Below are 19,918 nucleotides of genomic sequence, written 5' to 3' on the forward strand. Positions count from 1 at the left end.
GAGAGAGAAAGAGAGACACATCAAAATACAATGAGAGAGATATCAATGTCTGCTGAGAGCACATGTTCAAGATGGCTGGTGATGGTGTGTGTGTGTGTTTGTGTGTGAGGGGGGGGTTGGGAATGCTTCCTGCCCTATTGTCCAAACTGCATGGTCTACAAACAAACTCCATTATGAAGCTACCTCATTGAAATCTCCCATAATACCATAGTTAATTAAATATGCAAGCTGGATATCATATGCCAACACATCAGGCAAACACTGCACCATTTAATATTCCAACATGTACAACACAAGCTGATTCCAATATACAACAATACCATCCTACAACAGACCTCATCCAGAACCCACTAGACCGTGGGGAGGGGGAAGGGCTGAAGCACATGCTCTTCCTTTGTTTGCAAGCCTCATGATCCCTAGGCAAACTCCTATTTGAAAACTCACATTAAGTTGTAACTCTGTAAATCATACATCCATCAATGATCACAATTATAATAAAGACAATATACCTATCTGACCCATACACATGTGAAGGCCCTAACACAGAGCACATGGGAAGGCCCTAACACAGAGCACATGGGAAGGCCCTAACACAGCTCACCAGAGGATCTCAATCAACCAGCATCAATCATTTACAAATATTACAAAAACTCCATAATCAATCCCTTTCCTGCATGCTGATAACAGACTATTGTACCCTACAGTGTAGATGAAAAGTACAGATTAGATAACATATCATCCACTGTATGTTAACACAGACTCATGACTATCCTTAGAAAACTACAAACCACACACCATGCTAAGCTAATAACAGATTAACACCAAAAATAGCTACAGACACCCAAATAGGCTAAATATTGCACAATTTATACTTAGCTATAACCCAGAGGAACTGAGACCCATTTTCCGTTGTCTTGTGAGAGAGTGAACCTCTCTCTCTTCCAAACTTTGCAAGTGTGTCTGCTGGCTGTGTGTTCTCAGAATGTGCATGCTATGTTCCCGCCCCCTTTTACCTGTGAGGTCATCAGAAAGGGAGTATCCTTTTGGTTACCTGAACTACTGCTAATTAAATCCTAGTCCCAGTTAGCTATCTCTATTGATTAGACTGGAATAACCAGTCCTTTGGACAAAAATGTAAACAAGCCTACACCATGTCATTGTCTTTTGTTAAGGGATTAGAAATCTGTTACAGGGCATTTATTGGACAATTTCAAATGGATACAAAAGGTCTCCAACCTCCCTTTGCATCCCCCACATGCAAATCTAAGCTGCTATTTACAACAATTCAAATAGTTATTCTCTCTAACATTCATATTTCATAGCCGCATGTTCTGATCTTCATATTGATGTCACCGGAACGCTGTGGAAACAGAGTAGATCAGTACGGTTCCACACACAGTCCAATTGTCATTTACTAAGCCATAGTTACAGAAAACATTCATTTCTTTATATACTGACATTGCGTTTAAACCAAGTAATAATTATCCTTTTTGCGTTACGGGACCATTGCTTTTAAATGTATGTATGCGGGGAAAACACCACTGCCTCGCTGTTGCTCAAATATAAGTCTGTGGTGATTTTAATGTGTTGGAAAGTTATTTTGTATTCTGAACACTGTCGGTATGTGTTTGGGGAAGATTGTTAAAAAGCTGTTCGTGCTACTTTTAGCAACTTTGCACTGTGGTTTGTGTACTATGTATTTTTGACAAAATGGCGCTTGTGTAAGCTTTCTTTTCTAAAATGGAGTCTTGCTGCTATTCACAAGATGGCGTCGTGCAGGTTTTCCTGATTGCAAACAGATTCTGTCTTACCCAATTATCCGGTTTCGACAACCAGTCCAGCAATCTGTTATGTGAATACGATTATGTAAGTGTACTAACTGACTGGGCCAAAGTGATACAATATGACACCAACATCTGGTGCAAATCCCTGTGTTGATTTGAAAACCATTAGCACTTGATGACCCCCTTTCACCTGCATTGTTGTGATCTCTCAACAGTATACTGACTACATTACTATTACATAAAGGTTTAATATAATACAATACTGTACATGCATTTTCCATGTGCATCTAACTCTGAATAATACATATTTTATTGTTTACTTTTCTTGTGCCCATAAGGAAGAAGTGGTGTTCAGGAAGCTGCTCCTGGAGATACAGCCTCTATCTACATCCAGAGGCTGGCCTTCTACCATCAGCTGGGCCAGGGCAGCTTTGGGAAGGTAAGTCATGTGACTGTGGCTACTCAACTCAGGCAGCAACTGTGTGACTCAGAACTTGTAGTAGTGGAGCATCATGAACATGTGAGTTAAGTTTCCTCTGGTAAACCCCTGGAGGGTAGGTACAAGTGGAATTCTTTTATGTTGGGCATGGTGACATCATGTGCATCATTAGGCATCACCACAATGCAGTGGGGGAAGGACTTAATAACAGTATTGACCCTGAGTAAGCCTCCATATCAGGAGGTTAACCTACAATCCTGTGAGCCTGGGAAAATTTTGGAGTCTCATTCCTTTAATGAAACTGGTAAGACAATATAACATTCACTTACCTATAAAGATATTGAGCTACCTGGGTGCATGTAGAGGTATTATAATTTAAGTATAAATATCATTGTGTATGTCTCTATCTCCTGTAGGTCCTGCTGGCGGAGGACTCTCTGACTGGTCAGCAACTGGCAGTGAAGATCGTCCGAAAGAGAGATCTGCCGCTGGAGGACAGGGAGCAGGTGTTGGTGGAGCGCAGGGTGCTAGAGGTTGCGTCTGGTAGTGCCTTCCTCATCCATGGACATCTTGCCTTCCAGACCACGGTACAGTGTATTTCTTATTAGACAAGGATCTTCATTTATTTTTACACATCTAATATAAATACAGGTTTCATCTCTTCTTGAAGTTGTTGCCATGTTCTCCTAAGAGTATGTAATATATGACTATTGTGTGTCCAATCAAATAGAACCACCTTTTCATGGGTCTGGAATATGCAAGTGGCGGGGACTTCCACCAGTTCCTGCAGAGGAAAGGCTGCTTGGACATCACCAGCGCAACGTAAGGACCTCAAATAGACTAGACATGTTCTAAAATGAATAGTAACAGTGTGTACAAAGATAGGGATAGTCAGGGACGTAACTAGGGTAGTGCGACCTGTGCCATTGCACAGGGTACCGTAGGGCAGGGGGCGCTGTCTGGGCCTGTCAATTTTCCTGTTTATTATCATTTTCACTTATAGCTTCCTCTTTTTTTATCCCCAGCATCTCCTGGCTGCCCCAGGAGTACCCCTATCTCTTCCCTGGCCCTTCTCTGCTCATTCTCCTTGACCTCTCTGCTGCATTTGACACTGTAGACCACCCTCTCCTCCTGCAAATCCTTTATTCTCTTGGTTTACATGGCACTGCCCTCTCCTGGCTTTCCTCCTACCTATATAGAGGAGCGCTGATCAGCGGCGCTCCTCTTTCATGTAGGTCCTCCGGCCTCAGCAGTGCCCGAAATGGCTGGGTGACAATAGAGCCAGGTTCCCCCCTCAGGGCCGGCACCTTGCGGCAAATTACTCCATTGTCTCCGGGAGTTCCGCCACTGACAGTAAGACCAAATGAGACATATCAATAGTTCTAGGAGACAGATCATTGACTGAAATACATCAACCTTTTAAGGGGTTTTATTTTGAGTGTAAAAGGACAACAATATTATTGTATGTAAATTGTGATTTGTTTGCATACATACCTGCATAGATTTACACATGCTGCAAAGTCCTTTCACTTTAAACACCTGATATTGGGTATCCATTGGAGTGCAGAAGGACAATTGTTTTATTGTATGAGAAATGTGACTTATATACATATAGACATATTGTAAAGTCCCTTCACTTGAGGCACCGGATATTTCATATGTAATAGCCCCTCTCTTGAAATAATATTTTGGATTACCACTTAATTTTTTGTATGATCATTCGTAACTGCATCAGACCTGTGGTGTTGTGAATTTTCTTTCTTTGTACTCTCATCGGTACTGACCTGCAGGAGCCAGGACAGTCTGACCAAAAGCAGATGCACTATTACAAGAGAATTAACTACTGTCATTTATATCTACTCTCATCAAATTCTCCTCTGCACGATGATTAGAAGCAATGAGATTTGAAAGCAGATGCATGACTTTATTTATTCTCCCTTTTCACAATACCTGCTACTCATCTATATTTTGTCTCACTGTTATAACTGCAACCAAGGAGGGGAACACTCATGAAGATCATTTGATGCTATTTAGCAGATGAATTAACAGCAGTATCTCATTCCGCGATCTGAGCAGTTCTTTTAACCATACTATTTCTTTTGTAATTTTTTGACACTTATACCACCATATATTATAGGTCATTTGCAGTTTAGAAGATTATGAGGGGTATTCAATATGGGTGCGATAACATAGTTTTTTGCGTTAATATCGCACTTTTTAACTTTTTTGCGTTAATATCACTGGTTTTAGTTTTACACCGTATTCAATTTCAAAGACTTATCGCAGTTTTGAAAAGTCTTTGATTAAAAACGGTGATAACTTTTCACCATTAAATAGGTGTCGAAAAAAAGTGCAGAATTGGGGTTTAGGGGTGCAGGATTAAAAAAATTTGGCTGCACCCCTGAGATTGACATTTAAAAAAGAACTGTGTCAAAAAAAGTTTAAAAAAAAAATAGGGACACCGCAAAAAATTAATTAAAAATTTGGGGTGCAAAAAAAAAAATGGTAAAAAATTGTTAAACAATAGGGAAATAGGTTCAAGGCTATTCTGCAAGTATGCGGCAGGTGTTTTCTAGAATAGAATTATAGCGGCAGGTGCACAAATGCAGAATTTTTAAAAACTTACTTTAGGGACACCAAAATATGCTAGTACCCATTTTCATGTACCACAAATTTGATGGGACCACTTAAAAAAAAGAAAAAAATAACCTAAGTGCTCTTCTGCATCACTTCTTCAATGTCGGGAAAAAACACCTGCTGCGGCTATTTAAATCCCCGACTTTCAATTAAAGGCTAAAACGGGGGTACCCATAGTGTTTCCCCATGTTTTTACAACTTTAGGGGGGACTTACAATTATTTTAAGGAAAAATTCGTAACTTTACGCAAATCCAACTTCGGAGTTTCCCGTTTTCGTTAATTTTATATTGAATACGGGGATAAGCGGGAGCGCGCACCATACCTTAACACAGAAAAAAACTCCTATATGAAATGTTAACTTCGCCAGGGAAGTTAACCTTTCATATTGAATACCCCTCTATGCCTGAATAAATACTCTATATATGTTCGCCCTTCATTACGGTGTCTTTACAGAGTTTAGACACTGAGATATTACTGGATGGAATCCATTTTTGACATATCAAGGTTTTGAAGATTATTTTACATCCAGAAACATGTGATTTATGTTATATGTGTGTAACGTCCATGTATTGTCGTATTTTTTCTATTGATAACATTAAAGACTGTTTTTTATATATATTTTTTTTTAAGTTTGTGCCCCCAACAAAAAGAGTTTTCTTTCATTTCCCTTCATTTAAACAGAAAGCCCCCCTGCCCGCCGATCAGTAACAAACACATCGCCGGTGGTGCCGCTGGCGATGTGTTATTCTTAGCAGCCAATGAGAGTCAGATAGACTGTCATTAACTACTTTAACCCACGGAGGGAGCCAGGCGGAGCTCACTCATGAGCTCTGCTTTCCGGATCCTGCAGTGGTGATGGGAGAGATGTCATGATGTTTCTCCCATAGTGCCGAGCGGGAGGACAGACAGAGGAGCGGACGTGGTGGGCGCAGGAACGGGGATTCAGTTAAGTAATCTGTGTGTGTTGTATTTGAAAGGGGCACTGCATAGGGGGGACCCTCTACTGGGGGTACTACATAACAGGGCACTGCATAGGGGGGACACACTACTGGGGGCACTGTATAGGGGGGACCAACTACTGGTGGCACTACATAGGGGGGACCCACTACTGGGGGCACTGCATAGGGGGGATTAACTATTGGGGGCATTACATAATGGGTCACTGCATAGGAAGGGCCACTACTGAGGGTATTGTATAAAGGGCAATACTGGGGGTACTGCATAGGGGGACCACTACTGGGGGCACTGCTGGAGGCACTTCATAGGGGGACCACTACTAAGGGCACTGTATAAAGGGCACTACTGGGGGCACTGCATAGGGGGACAACTACTGGGGGCACTGTATAAGGGGCACTACTGGAGGGACTGCATAGGGGGACCACTACTGGTGGCACTGTATAAGGGGCACTACTGGGGGCACTGCATAGGAAGTGCTACTACTAGTGGCTCTATATAAAGGGCACTGCATAGGGGGACCACTACTGGGGGCACTGTATATGGGGCACTGTATAAGAGGAACTGCATAGGGGAGTGGTGGCAGCTGGGGCTGGCATAAGTGCTGGGGGGGTGATAAACTTTAATTTGGGGGGTGGGGGGGCACCAACATTTATCTTGCCTCCGGGCACCTGGGATGAAGTTACACCACTGCTTATTGTGGAATGTCCTCAGTGTGATACTGAGTGGGGATAGACTCATGTGAGCCCCATCAGATCATGGAAAGTCTCACATGTCAATGTGCTGATCATGCTAGAGGCACAGCTGTGAAATTGTGTCAGTGATAATAACAGGGTGTCATGTGACGGGCAGTGTTATGATATGATGAGGGAAATGGGGGTAAGCAGAAAGTTACAGACTAAGCTGGGTACACACTATATAATTCATTGTTTGATATACATTCTGTCGTGGATTGGTCTGATACGTCGTAGAGATCGCACAGTATCTATGTCAGCTCTGTTGTACGCGATTGTCTTTCATCACATTGTCCTATTGGCTGTTCTGCACAGCAGATGGGATGATGCAATAAATGACGCCATGCTGCTACATGTACAATGTAGCGATATATCGCACCTTCATACACCGGATCGTGCAGTGTGTATGGTGTGTGCGATGTATCATTACATCACGCTGTTCCATTGCTGGGTACACACATTGTATAGCGTGCACCCAGCTGAAGAGTTAGATGGTAGAATGAGCAGGATCCTCTATTAGCAGATTCCTGATAACAGGTTTTTTACCTATCTCTAATATTGATATGTTACATTTCCTTTCTTCTCTTTAAGTTTCTACGCAGCCGAGATCACATGTGGTATACAATACCTGCACGCTAAGGGTATCATCCATCGGTAATTATACTAATAATACCATTTTCCTACACAATCAGGTCACAGTGATGTGCACCTTCTAACTATGGGCCTGATTCAGAGAGGGACGCTAATGCGATCGCAGCTGCGATTTTGTATACAACGCAGCTGCGAAAATATGCTAATGGTTCCAAAGATCACCCGAGCATAAGGACGCCCACTGCTGCCTTCTTACATGTGTATGACATCGCTTACCTGCGTAAATGTCAGTAACATCAACGCACATCGAGAGGCCTTCTCACCCTTGCGGCAGGTCTGACCAGCTGCAGACTCAGCAGCTCTCCTCACAGAGGGTTCTAATACTGCATAGGAGATCACAAGGGCTAATTTATGCATGCCCATATAGCGGCGTTCAAACGATCAGACATGCCTGCGTTTTTCTGATTACCCCCCCGTTACCACCCCCAAATGCTTACTACCTGTCACTTATTGTGGAAGTAGATCTTCTGTGCATCCGTAATCGCTGCGCACGTGCAGTGTGACTTATATGCATGCGCACTGATAAACAATCGCTCGATCTGCGTCCGTAATCGCCATTGCGTTCATCTCTGAATCAGGCCCTAATTGAAATCATTGTTATCACTAGGTGGCGCTGTCCCAGCAGGTCAGCTGTCTGCATAATGTGATGCCTGTAATACTACTGGTAATTCATATACATGTTTCTCCCTAGACAAAACAGTTCACATTTATTACAAATCTTTCTATTTAGAGACCTAAAACCAGAGAACATCCTGATGGCAGAGTCTGGTCATCTTAAAATTGCTGACTTCGGTCTAGCAATTGATAACATCTTTGGTGACCAGACTGCCACAGAATATGCTGGAACTCCTGGATATATTGCTCCAGAGGTGAGGTGTAATATATATTATTACTGTTTTCTGAGCACATAATGTTCTTATTGCATGTGTTTTATAGTTCTAAGAAAGTCTTCAAGGAGCTTGTAAATTTAAATCAACATTTCATAGATACAAAATGAGCACATACTGTATTTCTACTAAACTTCATGTAGAGTTCAATATACAGGTCTAATAACGACAAATAAGTAATGTTAGTAACTTACATCAGTTGCACAATGTCAGCCTACTGTGGTATATACAGAATTTATGGTGACTGACAATGCAATATGTCATTTACTACACAAGTCAGGAAGACTGCATACTACTGTAGCTGAGCACCTTCTTCCCCTAACAGTAAATACTCAATGTAATAGTAGTGAAAGAAAAATAATTTTATATAAATACACAAAGTATAATGGTCACTGTAATATACAGTAATATACAGTATTGTCAGCAGGGGTTGTTATTCACTCAGCATTATGTGATGGATGTTTTTGAAAACTCTTATTATGTGCTGAATAACCAGCTATTCTGACAATCACATTATCTACATTCGTATATAACATAAATGCAGAATTGGTCACAAAATGGGCACAATTTTAACTTAAATAGCACATAGTCAATGGGCCTATTACTGCACATATGCTGAGCCGTACAGCCCTGTACCAGCAGCATGTGCTCCGGCTTATGCCTGGCTTATCTCACATACACTTATTACATTTGTAATAGAAAGAAAAGAAATGGGTATAAAACATACAAATAACATATTATGGGCCTGATACAGAGGGGGAAGCAGCCGCATCTTTTGGCAGTTGCCTGTCTATGACTTTATGCAAATACCGCTACAAAGACTTTCCCTGGAGTACATCCTTGTGTATGAGCATATATAGGCGCTGTAATACTACTTGCTGCATCTGTAGTCACCTCCATCAGTTACACTATGGAAACTTACACCTGCCATATGGCATGTACAGATTATCAGAGTATGGCCTCCACACTGACTGACTGAGCATCCATGTACACAAACACATCAGCCACACTCCCATAACATGCCCATAAGACGGACCATATCCATGCCTCTGTTTGGCCACCTCCCAGTCACCAGGAATGCCAATCACTTTTCCAATACATTTATGATGCCATGCAACTCAATTACAACAGCACCTTTGTGTGTACACACTGTATAACGCATGGACCATAGGAGTTTTAGGAATTTTTGGGCACAAACAATAGCAAAAAATTGCTAAACTCAATGAATGTTGGCATTGCATGCGATTCAGAATCAGGCCCTATGGGCTCTATTTACTACAATCCGCATATTGAATGCGGATTGTAGTGTGATATTACCGAGTGAATTCGCATTGCGATTTCAGGCAATATCACAGGGATTTACTATAAATCCCTTGCAGGGACAGAGCTTGCGATAAAGCTCTGTCCCTGCGGATCCCATCCGCACTCTAGTCGCGGTATTTTCGGAAAAATTACCACGACTAAGAGCCCGCGCATGCGCCGACCCACCGTCGCTGCTACCCCCACTGACGCTAAGCCCAGCCCCCCGTGATCGCGGATCCCATACTGCACTGGGGCCCGATCACCTGATGACCGGGCAGCAGTGCACTGTGGGAGACCAGCTGACCGGAGAGGAGCCATCACCGGAGGCCCGATCACCGGTCCGCCCACTGTTCTCAGCATGCGAGATGTGCATACTGGCATAGTGCTCACTCTGCATCAATCCCAAAGAGATTCAAAGGGCTGAATTCAATTAGCCCTGAGATCCACCTGAGGAAGTCACATCCGTAACTAAATTCTGCCCAAAGTGTTACCTCAGGAAACAGGTGGGAAGATAATAAGATACTAATGCCAGTGAGACACAAACACATGGGATATAGTAAATAATCTAATGATAGAGCAACAATGTGCTATATTATCTCCTATGGTAGATGCTGGCGGAGAAGGACTACAATGCTGGAGTGGATTGGTACTCATTTGGTGTCATCATCAACCAAATGATTACCGGAACTTCTCGTTACCATCCCAGAGGGTTCCCCAAGGCAGGAGCTGTGGCTAAGGACATCATTAAGCAGGTAAATAAATAAGACTTGTGAATCCATATTATAGAATTCTGCTCTGCAATACTTAAATCTTATTAGGCTTAGGTGTAACTAGGTAAGTGAAGGCCCCATAGCACTAGTTTGTAAAGGCCCCTATCTGCCACCCAATGGTGAAAAATGCATATAGCACATGTAACTTTGACAGAGAAGATAGGCCCCCCACAACTCTAAGGGGGTCATTCAGACCCGGTCGTTAGCACCGATGCGCTCGGGCCGGGTCAATGGCCCCCCACAGAGCATGCGCATGACGGTGCCGGTGCCATCGTGCGCATGCGTGAGACAGCGCCGGTCGTAGCGGGTCTCGATCCAAAGGGGGCGAGCTGTTGATGTTGATTGACAGCTCGCCCCGTTTGGAAGGCGGGCCGGGGGGGGTGGCAGCCCAAACAGGGGCGTTCCCATGGGAATGCCTACCATTTGGGGGCGGCCCCACTGACATCACTAGTGATGTCAGTGGAGAGCTTCCTGCTCAGACAGAGCCGAAAGCTCTCCGGGGCTTACGACAAGGGAGACCCTACCCTAGGGTCTCGTCGTAAGCCCCGATGGTCGCGATGGTCTTGACCATCGCGACCATCACCTTAGGCGGTCGTAAGGCTGTGGGTGTTAACCCACAGCCTTACCACCTCAAAGGAGGACGTCTTGAAAATTCAAGAGGTCCTCCCCTTATTCAGACTGACCACACGCTCTGTGCGACCGGCTCTGAATGAGGTCCTAAGTCCCATAGCAGCTGCACCCCTTGCACCTATGGTAGTTACGCCCATGCTTAGGGATCTAATTAAAGTTGCTGGTGCAGTGGCAGTATTATGGGTCACTGGATATTGCAGTAAATTATAATGTAGCAGTATCTATATTTATCAATTCATGAAAATCACTCTAATTAAATAGGATAAAGCAAAAAAGCCAGAAAATAGGGTTATCACTGCCATATGTTTGCTAGGTCTTACATGGAAGATTACCAGCGGTTCCACAGAAACACTTTCTTATCAGGATATTATAGCTATTTACCATTACCCTCTGGCCTTTGGGGCACATTATAACCCATGCAGGTTTATAGTTACGTTGGCACCACAAACCTTATACACCCTCTTATACCCACATACACACCTCAGTGCTATATGAGAGAAACCTATATTTTATTCTTTTTTATTCCAGCTCCTGTGTAAAAATCCTTCCAGGCGTTTGGGTGTCAACGGAAACATCCGCCAGCATCGTTTGTTCCAGCATATTGATTGGGTCTCGCTGGAAGCCCTTAGCATTCCACCACCACATGTCCCTGACCCAGTAAGTATAGGATAAAGCAGTTTTGCCCAATAAATGCATTAAAAGACAATAAGGGTCATTTACAAATATGGAAAGATAAAGGTCTCAAAAACAAACGTAATGTTGTGATGAGAGGACATGGCTTAGCCTATCCACATGGCAATCACTGTGGTATTACTTCCTTTATTTAGCTAGTGAAAGAACTGCACTGCACATTGCACCCATATGTAATAAGAGATTTTGCAAATGTTGAGATGTTTAAAAGCGCTTTATGGAAGGGAAATTGCACAATTAGGGGCATTGTCAGTGTGACTGGTGGCCGCTATGTCCCCACATTCACTACAGTAAATAATTTTAATTTACACATCTCTAGAAGTGGTTAAAATCAGGTGTCACTTTTACTTTCAATGAGATACATTTGCCCCCAGCCAGGTGCACTTTATATGGAAAAGTGCCACTATAATAATACTGTATACATTATTGTCTGTGCAATTTACAGGACTACTTATTAAACTTGCGCATAAAAATTTACTTATCTGCACAAATTTACTTTATTGTATAATTATTTTATATGGGTTACTTATTGCTCCAGTGCACCAGGTCTGTTCTCCTTAACATGTGCAGGGGCCTATTGCATGTGTGCAACTGGAAACATGGACGCTTACTTATTACAAAATAATCAGCCAATCATGTGACAGCAACTCAATAGCTAACAGCATACAGACATGGGCAAGAGGCTCAATTCTTGTTCAGACCAATCACCAGACTGGGAAGGAAATGTGATCAAAGTGATTTAGGCCGTGGATGATTTGAATATTTCAGAAACATGTGATCTCCTGAGATTTTCACACACAACAGTCTCTAGGGTTTATAGAAAATGGTGCTCAAAGCAAAAACATGCAGTAAGTGGCTGTTATGTGGGTAAAAATACCTTATTAGTAAGAGAGAGGTTAGAGAAGAATGTCCAGACTGGTACAAGCTGACAGAAAGGCACCAGTAACTGAAATAATAACAGTGGTGATCAGGGCCGGACTGGGACTAAAAAGAGGCCCTGGCATTTCAAGAGCACACAGGCCCACCTTGCGTCAGCATATGGCTCAAGGCAAAGACTCCTCCCCTTACTATTCATGACCCCTCCCACTTCTTAGTCTATGCTCATACATATATAATTAATATTAGAAAAACATACAAGCAGTGGTGTAACAAGGGTATTTAGAGCCCAGGGCAAATTTAAAAATGTAGGCCCCCCCCCCCTTATGTGTGCGTCAAAAAATGGACGTGGTCACTTGAAAATGGGGCATGTCAACATGACACACACCCTATTCTCGTGACTCTGAACATGCCTTTTCATATGCACCTTAACAAAGGTTCACTCTAGCTCTGGCGGCAGGCAGGGTGCTGGTGCTAGAGAGGGTGTGGCCATTGAAAAGGGGGCATGTCTACAAGACGCGTCCCCTTTTCATCACTGCTGCTGCAGCCAAGGAGGATTCGCTGGCAATGAAGTACGAGGGCGGACAGAGAAGGAAGGAGATGTTCCGAGGTGGCAGTGACGGATGAGATCCTGCCAACAGCGATTGGTTAAGAGATGCTGCTGGCAGCGAATGGCTGAAATAGTGGGTCTACAGGACGTGGTGTATGTGTGTGTGCTATGTCCGCAGCAACCAATCACTGGCAGTGTCTCCCAAACCAATCGCTGCCGGCAGTGTCTCCCAAACCAATTGCTGCCGGCAGTGTCTCTCAAAACTAATCGCTGCCGGCAGTGTCTCCCAAAACAATCCCTGCCGGCAGTGTCTCCCAAACCAATCACTGCTGGCAGTGATTGGTTGGGGAGACGCTGTTGGCAGTGATTGCAGGACCCGCTCTGTTTTAAAACCGGGTCCTCAACTGGAATCGGTATGACATCCCGCTGGACCTAAACCTGATGGATGTAATGCCAACGCCGGAAGACAGAAGATCCTGACAGGGTGAGTATTTTAACTATCCCTAACCCTGTCCCCCCCTAACCCTCCTTTAGGGGTGCCTAACCCTAACCTCCTCCCAGAGGTGTCTAAACATAACCCCCCTCCCCGCACCCTAAACCTAACAATCCTGTGGGGTGCCTAACCCCAACCTCACTCCCTAGTGCCTAACCTTAACCCCTCCTTCCCCTAGCCTAACTCTAACCTTCCCTGGGGGGGTGTCTAACCCTAAATCCTCCCGGGTTGTTCCTAAACCTAACCCCCCCATCCCTGGGCTAAATGTTCTACTTACCCATCGCAGACGATCGGGATGGCAGGGGTCGGTGTTCCGACGTCGGGATTAACATAGGCATTGGTATTTCGATGCCTATGTTAAATCCCTTGGTGGGATTATGTTGTTCGGGAAGCTGGCAGTCTGCATTTTGACCGCCGGCTTCCTGACTGCATACCCCTCAACTGCCTGTATCGCGTAAATGCAAGCTGTAGCACATATTTTGTAATCATTGCATTAAAAACAATAAAAATTAATATAGTCATTGTCGTGGTGGTTGAATTATAGGTAGTATAAGGGATGGAAGACCTGCTAGGCTGCTACAATCAGTGAGAGGGAAAGGGGAAGGCTCTGTTATAATACTTATTATTACAACCATTAGTATGTCTGCATTATATATCAGTGCCTCTCTCATTGATTGTAGGAGCCTAGCAGGTCCCGTATCCCTTATAATAAAGATTATTACATCCTTCAGTCAGTGTGGCTGCATTATATACAAGTCCCCCCCCCCAAATAAATCATAGAAATTACTGACACTATTTTAAATAACACTGCTCCCCCCCACCCCCACCTCACCCATCATAAGAGTAGGCTGGTCGTGTGAGTTACAAAATGAAAATAACAATACTGGCAGGAGCAGGCAGCCGCTGGGTCCACAGCAAGAAACTTACCTCAACATCTACTTGAACTTCTCTGTGTGCGTCCCAGCACCTCTCTCAATGCACGTCCCGGCTCTGTGCTCTGTGTGCGTCCCGGCTCCTCTCTCCATGCGCGTCCCGGCTCCTCTCTCCCGCAATGCAGTTTCTGTTGTGCGTTTGACATCATGACGCCCGCGCGTATATGTGAAGTCATACGTGCGTGCATCATGATGTCACACGCACAACAGAAACTGAACGGCAGGAGTCACAGGCACCCGGCAGCTGCGCTGACACCCAAAGGACAGTGTCGGCTAGAGAGGCGGAGCTGAGAACAGCATCAGGAAGGAGGCGGGGCAGAGGACACAGTCAGTATGTATCTGCAAGAGAGGGAGGCAGGGCTGCTCGATCGGTCCTGCGGACAGCAACAACCAGACCGGCCCATCTGGTCATCGGCCCTCCTGGCATTTGCCAGAATTGCCCGATGGCCAGTCCAGCCCTGGTGGTGATGGAGAAGGCCATCGCTAAATGCACAGCACACTGAACCCTGAAGTGGATGGGCTACAGCAGTGCAAGGCCACACCGGGTTCCACAGCTGTCAGCTAAGAACTGGAACATGAGGCCATAAGTGGCACAGGCTCAGCAAAATGGGACAGTTAGAAATTGGAAAATGTCTGTTCTGAAGAATCTCGATTTCTGATTCATCATACAGGTGGTAGAGTCAGAATTTGTCAAAAATAACTTCAATCCTTACTTACTCCTTATTCTCCTAGTGCGCTCTTACACATTAAATCTGTTGACATTCCTTTAGCTATATTAAACAACATCATTTCAAAGATACATATCATTCCTGGCTTTCTGTAAATCGTAAATTACATGGTAATCCTCTTTACTCCCCGTATGTGCATCTATAGGGAAACCCAGCTTTCTCTCCCACTTTATCCAATTGTAACTATCTCCAATGGAAAGAAATGGGACTATCGATCACCTCTAAAGTATTTCACCCAGGAGGATAATTATTGACTTTTGATAAACTACAACAAATATGTCAGCTATCTAAACACCATTTTTATATGTACCTCCAAACTAGGTACTATATATCTTCTCTATGCACAAAACCATTTGAAGAGAACAATCCGATACCACTCCTTTCACTTCTAAATTTGATCTCTACATTCCCTTATAAAATGAATTTGCTTTACGCACATCTGACAGATAATCAATCTGTCACTTCTTGGACATCGCAACTTAATACATGGAAAACAGATATTCCTGTCACAAGCCACCGAACGGCGTCTTCAGGATGAGGTGAATGCCGGATGAATGTTCATTGAAACTCCTCCCACCTCCTGTCCGTCATGCTGGGATTGACCTTGATTGGTTCCTGTCTCTATTTCCTTCCTGTGTGAACGCTGCTCCGATGCCGGTGATAGCGTTTACACGTGTTTCCGGTTGTGGTCAGTCTCATGTTGTTACCAGTCGAGTTCCTGATATCCAGTCTGCCCTGTTACCTGCCTGCCGTAGTTCCACCGAGGTGGCACGGTTCGCTTAACATCAGTTGTTTGCCGCTTGTGTCATCTAGGCGGCATAGCATGCACTCCCAGTCCCGAGTGTGTAAACCAGCGTCTGGCGGCTTGTGTCAACTTGGAGACGCAAGTCGCACTACTACGTCCTCAGTGTGCAATCCAGCGCACCAACGCTTGTGTCATCCGGTGACATAGGCCGCACATCTGCATCCTCAGTGTGCAATCCAGCGCACCAATGCTTGTGTCAACCTGGCGACATAGGCCGCACCTCTGCATCATCAGTGTGCAATCCAGCGCACCAACGATTGTGTCAACCTGGCGACATAGGCCGCACCTCTGCATCATCAGTGTGCAATCCAGCGCACCAATGCTTGCTCACAGCCCACAGGCCGCTACCAGCCAAGACATACCAGCCCTCCAGGCTGCTTCTCAGCCCAAAGGCTGCATCTTGCTCACAGCCCACAGGCCACTACCAGCCAAGACATACCAGCCCTCAAGGCTGTTAAATGGCCCATGGCATCTTTCTTACGTCTCACTAGCTGCAGCTAGTCAAGAGTCCAGCCCTCAAGGCTGCTACATGGCCAAAGGCCGCATCAAATTCATGGCACATTCGCCACAACAAGCCAAGGTTCTAACCCTCAAGGTTGCTACACGGCTCAAAAGCCGCACCGTGGTTACCTTCTACAGGTCACAGTTTTACAAGAACTTCCTGACTAATCCTCTGATTCCTAACAATCCCTTCCTTAACCATATTACCTGACCTTCTCACTCATTTTGATTCCGCTCTTAAATATTTGCAATCAGCCTATCTGCAGGAAATTTATATCCATACAATTCATAGGGCTTACATTTTCCCAACACAACGACGGCACACAGACTCAGAATCAGGTATTTGCCCAAAATGCCAAATGACCAATGCCACATTCTTTTATTGTATATGGGGATATAGAAAAGTGAAAAAATTCTGGTGTAAAGTGGTTCCATTTATAAGTTAACGCCTAACCCGTTGGCATGTATTTGTGGTAATTTTAAATTATGGAATTTAGGCCCGGACAAAGCAACTAAAGTCCGTCTTCTGACTACTTTCGTAATTGTTGCTAAGAAAGTTATTCTTCTACATTGGACCAGTACCTCTTCTCCATCCCTTACTGAAGTTAAACATAGAATGTTACAGATTCTCTATTATGATCGCCGATCGACCATACCTGATATTAATCAAGGAGTGGAAAAATGTGATCAGAAATGGGAACCCTTTATTAACACCTTAGATGTAGCGTCTCAAGACCATATGATTAAACTCTTCAAACATACTGAATGGTATCTTCTTAGGCCTATTTCATCTTCTGTTTAGGCAGCTGAGATTGGATCCTCCCCTTACTCCTATTTACCTGAACACATGCCTTTTGTACTTCTCTATTTGTGATTGCTGTGTTTCACATTATAATTCTGGTTTAAAATAAGCTAAGGTCTCCTTCCCTTTTTCCTCCCCCTTGTATTTTTCCCTTATGTTCTCCAAACTCCCTCCCCATGTTGTTTTCTTCTTTTTCCTTTCTCTAACTGTTTCCACAGTTTATCATTTTAGGAATAGTGGATATATTTTTTTTTTCTGTATCTCTGCATCTGTGTACTATTTCTATATTCTGAGAGATTGCTTTTTTGTTTTACACACTGGACCAAAAATATACCATTTTGCCATTTATCTCTCTGTAAAATAATGTGCAAGATAACTTCTCTTGTTGGTGTTTATCATTCCTCTATCTATCATTATACTTCACTTTATAAAACCAAAAAAATCTTGTTTGGAAAAAAAATAAAATAACTTCAATCCGTGGATTCATACTGACTTGTTAATGGTTCAGGCTGCTGGTGGTGTAGTGGTGTGGGGAAACTTTTATTGACAAATATTAGGCACCGTAATATCAATTCAGTATCATCTGAATGCCGAAGTTTAAATGAGTATTGTTACTGATGCTATAAATCCCTTTATGGCCACAGTCTATCCATATGACAATGAGGTCTGTCTACCTCAATCTCATCCACAGTCATCAGATCTCAATCCAATACAGCATCTTCTAGATGTGATACAATGTGAGATTCATAGCAAAACTGCAGCAACTGTGTGATTCTATCATGTGCACATAGACCAGATTCTCTAAAGGAGTGTTTCTAGTTACTTGTGAATCCCTGCCACTACAAATTCATGCTGTTCTGTGGGCAAAAAGGGTCAGCGAGTACTAGAAAGTGTACCTAATAAAATAAAGATATCATTTATATCTGCTATTTACAGTGACGTGTGGTGAGGTCAATGACTGGGGAGGCACACATGAAGATGGGTCTGAGTGCTAGGAGCCTGTCTCTACTCACTGTAACTCTCCCCTCACTACACTGTGTTTCAATGTCCATTGATTCTCCTACCTGCATCACTGTGTCTTCTCTTGCTGCTGCTGACTGAGCTCCATCTCTAAACACTGCAGTGCACTTCCTGGTCACATGACACATCCAAGGTGTCCATCAATGCTTAAGTCATGCCCCCACACTCAGAGGCATGCCTCTATTAGCTCTCTTTCTGTGCAGCTTACTGCCAGTGGTGTGACCCCACCCCTAGCTCTGTAAGCAGTGTCAAACTACTGTACACAGAAGCGAGGCTGAGCTGTTGCTCCCTCATCTCTCATCTCCCTGCAGTCTCAGGAAGCACCACAAAGCTGGTGAGTGTTAACTATACAAATTATTACAATAAACAAAGAAGTTTTTAAGTTATAAATATCTTTGTATTATATTAGTTGTTAATATTTGTATTATTCTAATCATTTTTATATCAAATCTCAGGAGTATGACAGGGGAGGCTCTGTCTCTCCTGCCTACTCTGACTGCACCTCTGTGGCTATTTATATTTAGGGGTGGGTCAGTAGCACATAATACTAGCAGGACAGGTGTCTGGAAACTTGGTGAATAGGCATTCCCATTTAAGTCTGCTTGTCAGTATTTTAAGCCTTGATTCGCATTAAACACATCTCATGGCTCATTAAACTGCAACAGCTGGAAACGTTTTGCTATTAAAGTACAGCAGAAGCACATGTTACAGTAGTCTGTGGTATCAGAGGATCCATAGATATATGGATTTATTCCAGTTTTAGTACATGGATGATCATTTGTTTCTTCTTCCTATAGCCCACCATAGAACACAGCTCCCAAAGGTTTAACATCCAGATGATGGAAGCGGCAGAGGCTCGGAGAAAACCACCAAGAGCGCTGGACCAGGAGCTTTTCAGAGGGTTCTCCTATGTGGGCTCCAACTTGAGGACCTTCCCCTGAACACCCATTTACCAACAGCAAGAAGCAAGATGGCCACCCAAGCATAACACCAAGAAGATGGTTATAGAAAGAAGAGAGGGTTTTAGTTTTTTTATTTATATTTATCTTTTTTTGTACGTTTCTGTCTATGGCATATTTATAATTTAAGAGTATAATATATAACACATTTTATTTTCTTATCTTCTGAGGTACTCTGAGAATGTGCTCTACGGATGATGTCACTTCCCAGCAGAAACAATGAGACTTCTCACTGGATGAAGAAGGTAACTACTAAGAGGGTGACTCATAAATCTAAAGGCTCATGTCTGTTGCTCAACAAATGAGTGGATTGATACTCATTTTTATTTATTTATTTATTAACAGTTTCTTATATAGCGCAGCATATTCCGTTACGCTTTACAATTGGAAACATTGATAGAACAAAACAGGGTAATAACAGACAGACATAGAGGTAAGAGGGCCCTGCTTGCAAGCTTACAATCTATATACTCATGATAACATTAAACTGTCTTTGACTCTTTACTGTCAGCTCCTTTATGAATGTTTCCTAATTACTAGATTCATACAAAGCCATGGTTATTCATAAGATCTCTGATTCATGGGTAGTTCCAGGCATTCATTAATGAAATTATTGAGACCTCCAACTACTCTTACCAGCACCATCCACCAATCAGTTCGCTAATGTGTAAAGCTGGGTACACACTGGAGCGATATTGGCCCGATTTGCCATATTGTCAAGACAAATCACCTACATCGCTCAGTGTGTAAGGGATGATTGCACGCTCCCTTGG

General features: G+C 43.5%; 1 protein-coding gene across 1 annotated transcript; it reads left to right on the forward strand.

The window, feature by feature from the left end:
- The first annotated feature begins 2,735 nt into the window (after positions 1-2,735).
- Positions 2,736-19,127, forward strand: LOC148521858 (protein kinase C delta type-like). The gene is made up of 7 exons (XM_088474466.1): positions 2,736-2,810; positions 2,954-3,045; positions 7,141-7,203; positions 7,931-8,069; positions 9,998-10,141; positions 11,318-11,446; positions 18,984-19,127. The coding sequence occupies exons 2-7, from the start codon at positions 2,966-2,968 to the stop codon at positions 19,125-19,127; spliced, it is 699 nt and encodes a 232-aa protein (XP_088330592.1). The 5' UTR covers positions 2,736-2,810; positions 2,954-2,965.
- The last annotated feature ends 791 nt before the right edge of the window (positions 19,128-19,918 follow it).

Source organism: Taudactylus pleione, unplaced genomic scaffold (genome assembly GCF_031769625.1).
Source record: "Taudactylus pleione unplaced genomic scaffold, aTauple2 ptg000154l, whole genome shotgun sequence".
Taxonomy (NCBI): Eukaryota; Metazoa; Chordata; class Amphibia; order Anura; family Myobatrachidae; genus Taudactylus; species Taudactylus pleione.

Coding starts and splice junctions, on each gene's coding strand:
- LOC148521858 (XM_088474466.1), top strand. CDS start 2,966: ATGGGTCTGGAATATGCAAGTGGCGGGGACTTCCACCAGTTCCTGCAG. Junction 7,204..7,930: donor GCTAAGGGTATCATCCATCG/GTAATTATACTA, acceptor CTTTCTATTTAG/AGACCTAAAACCAGAGAACA. Junction 10,142..11,317: donor CTAAGGACATCATTAAGCAG/GTAAATAAATAA, acceptor TTTTTATTCCAG/CTCCTGTGTAAAAATCCTTC.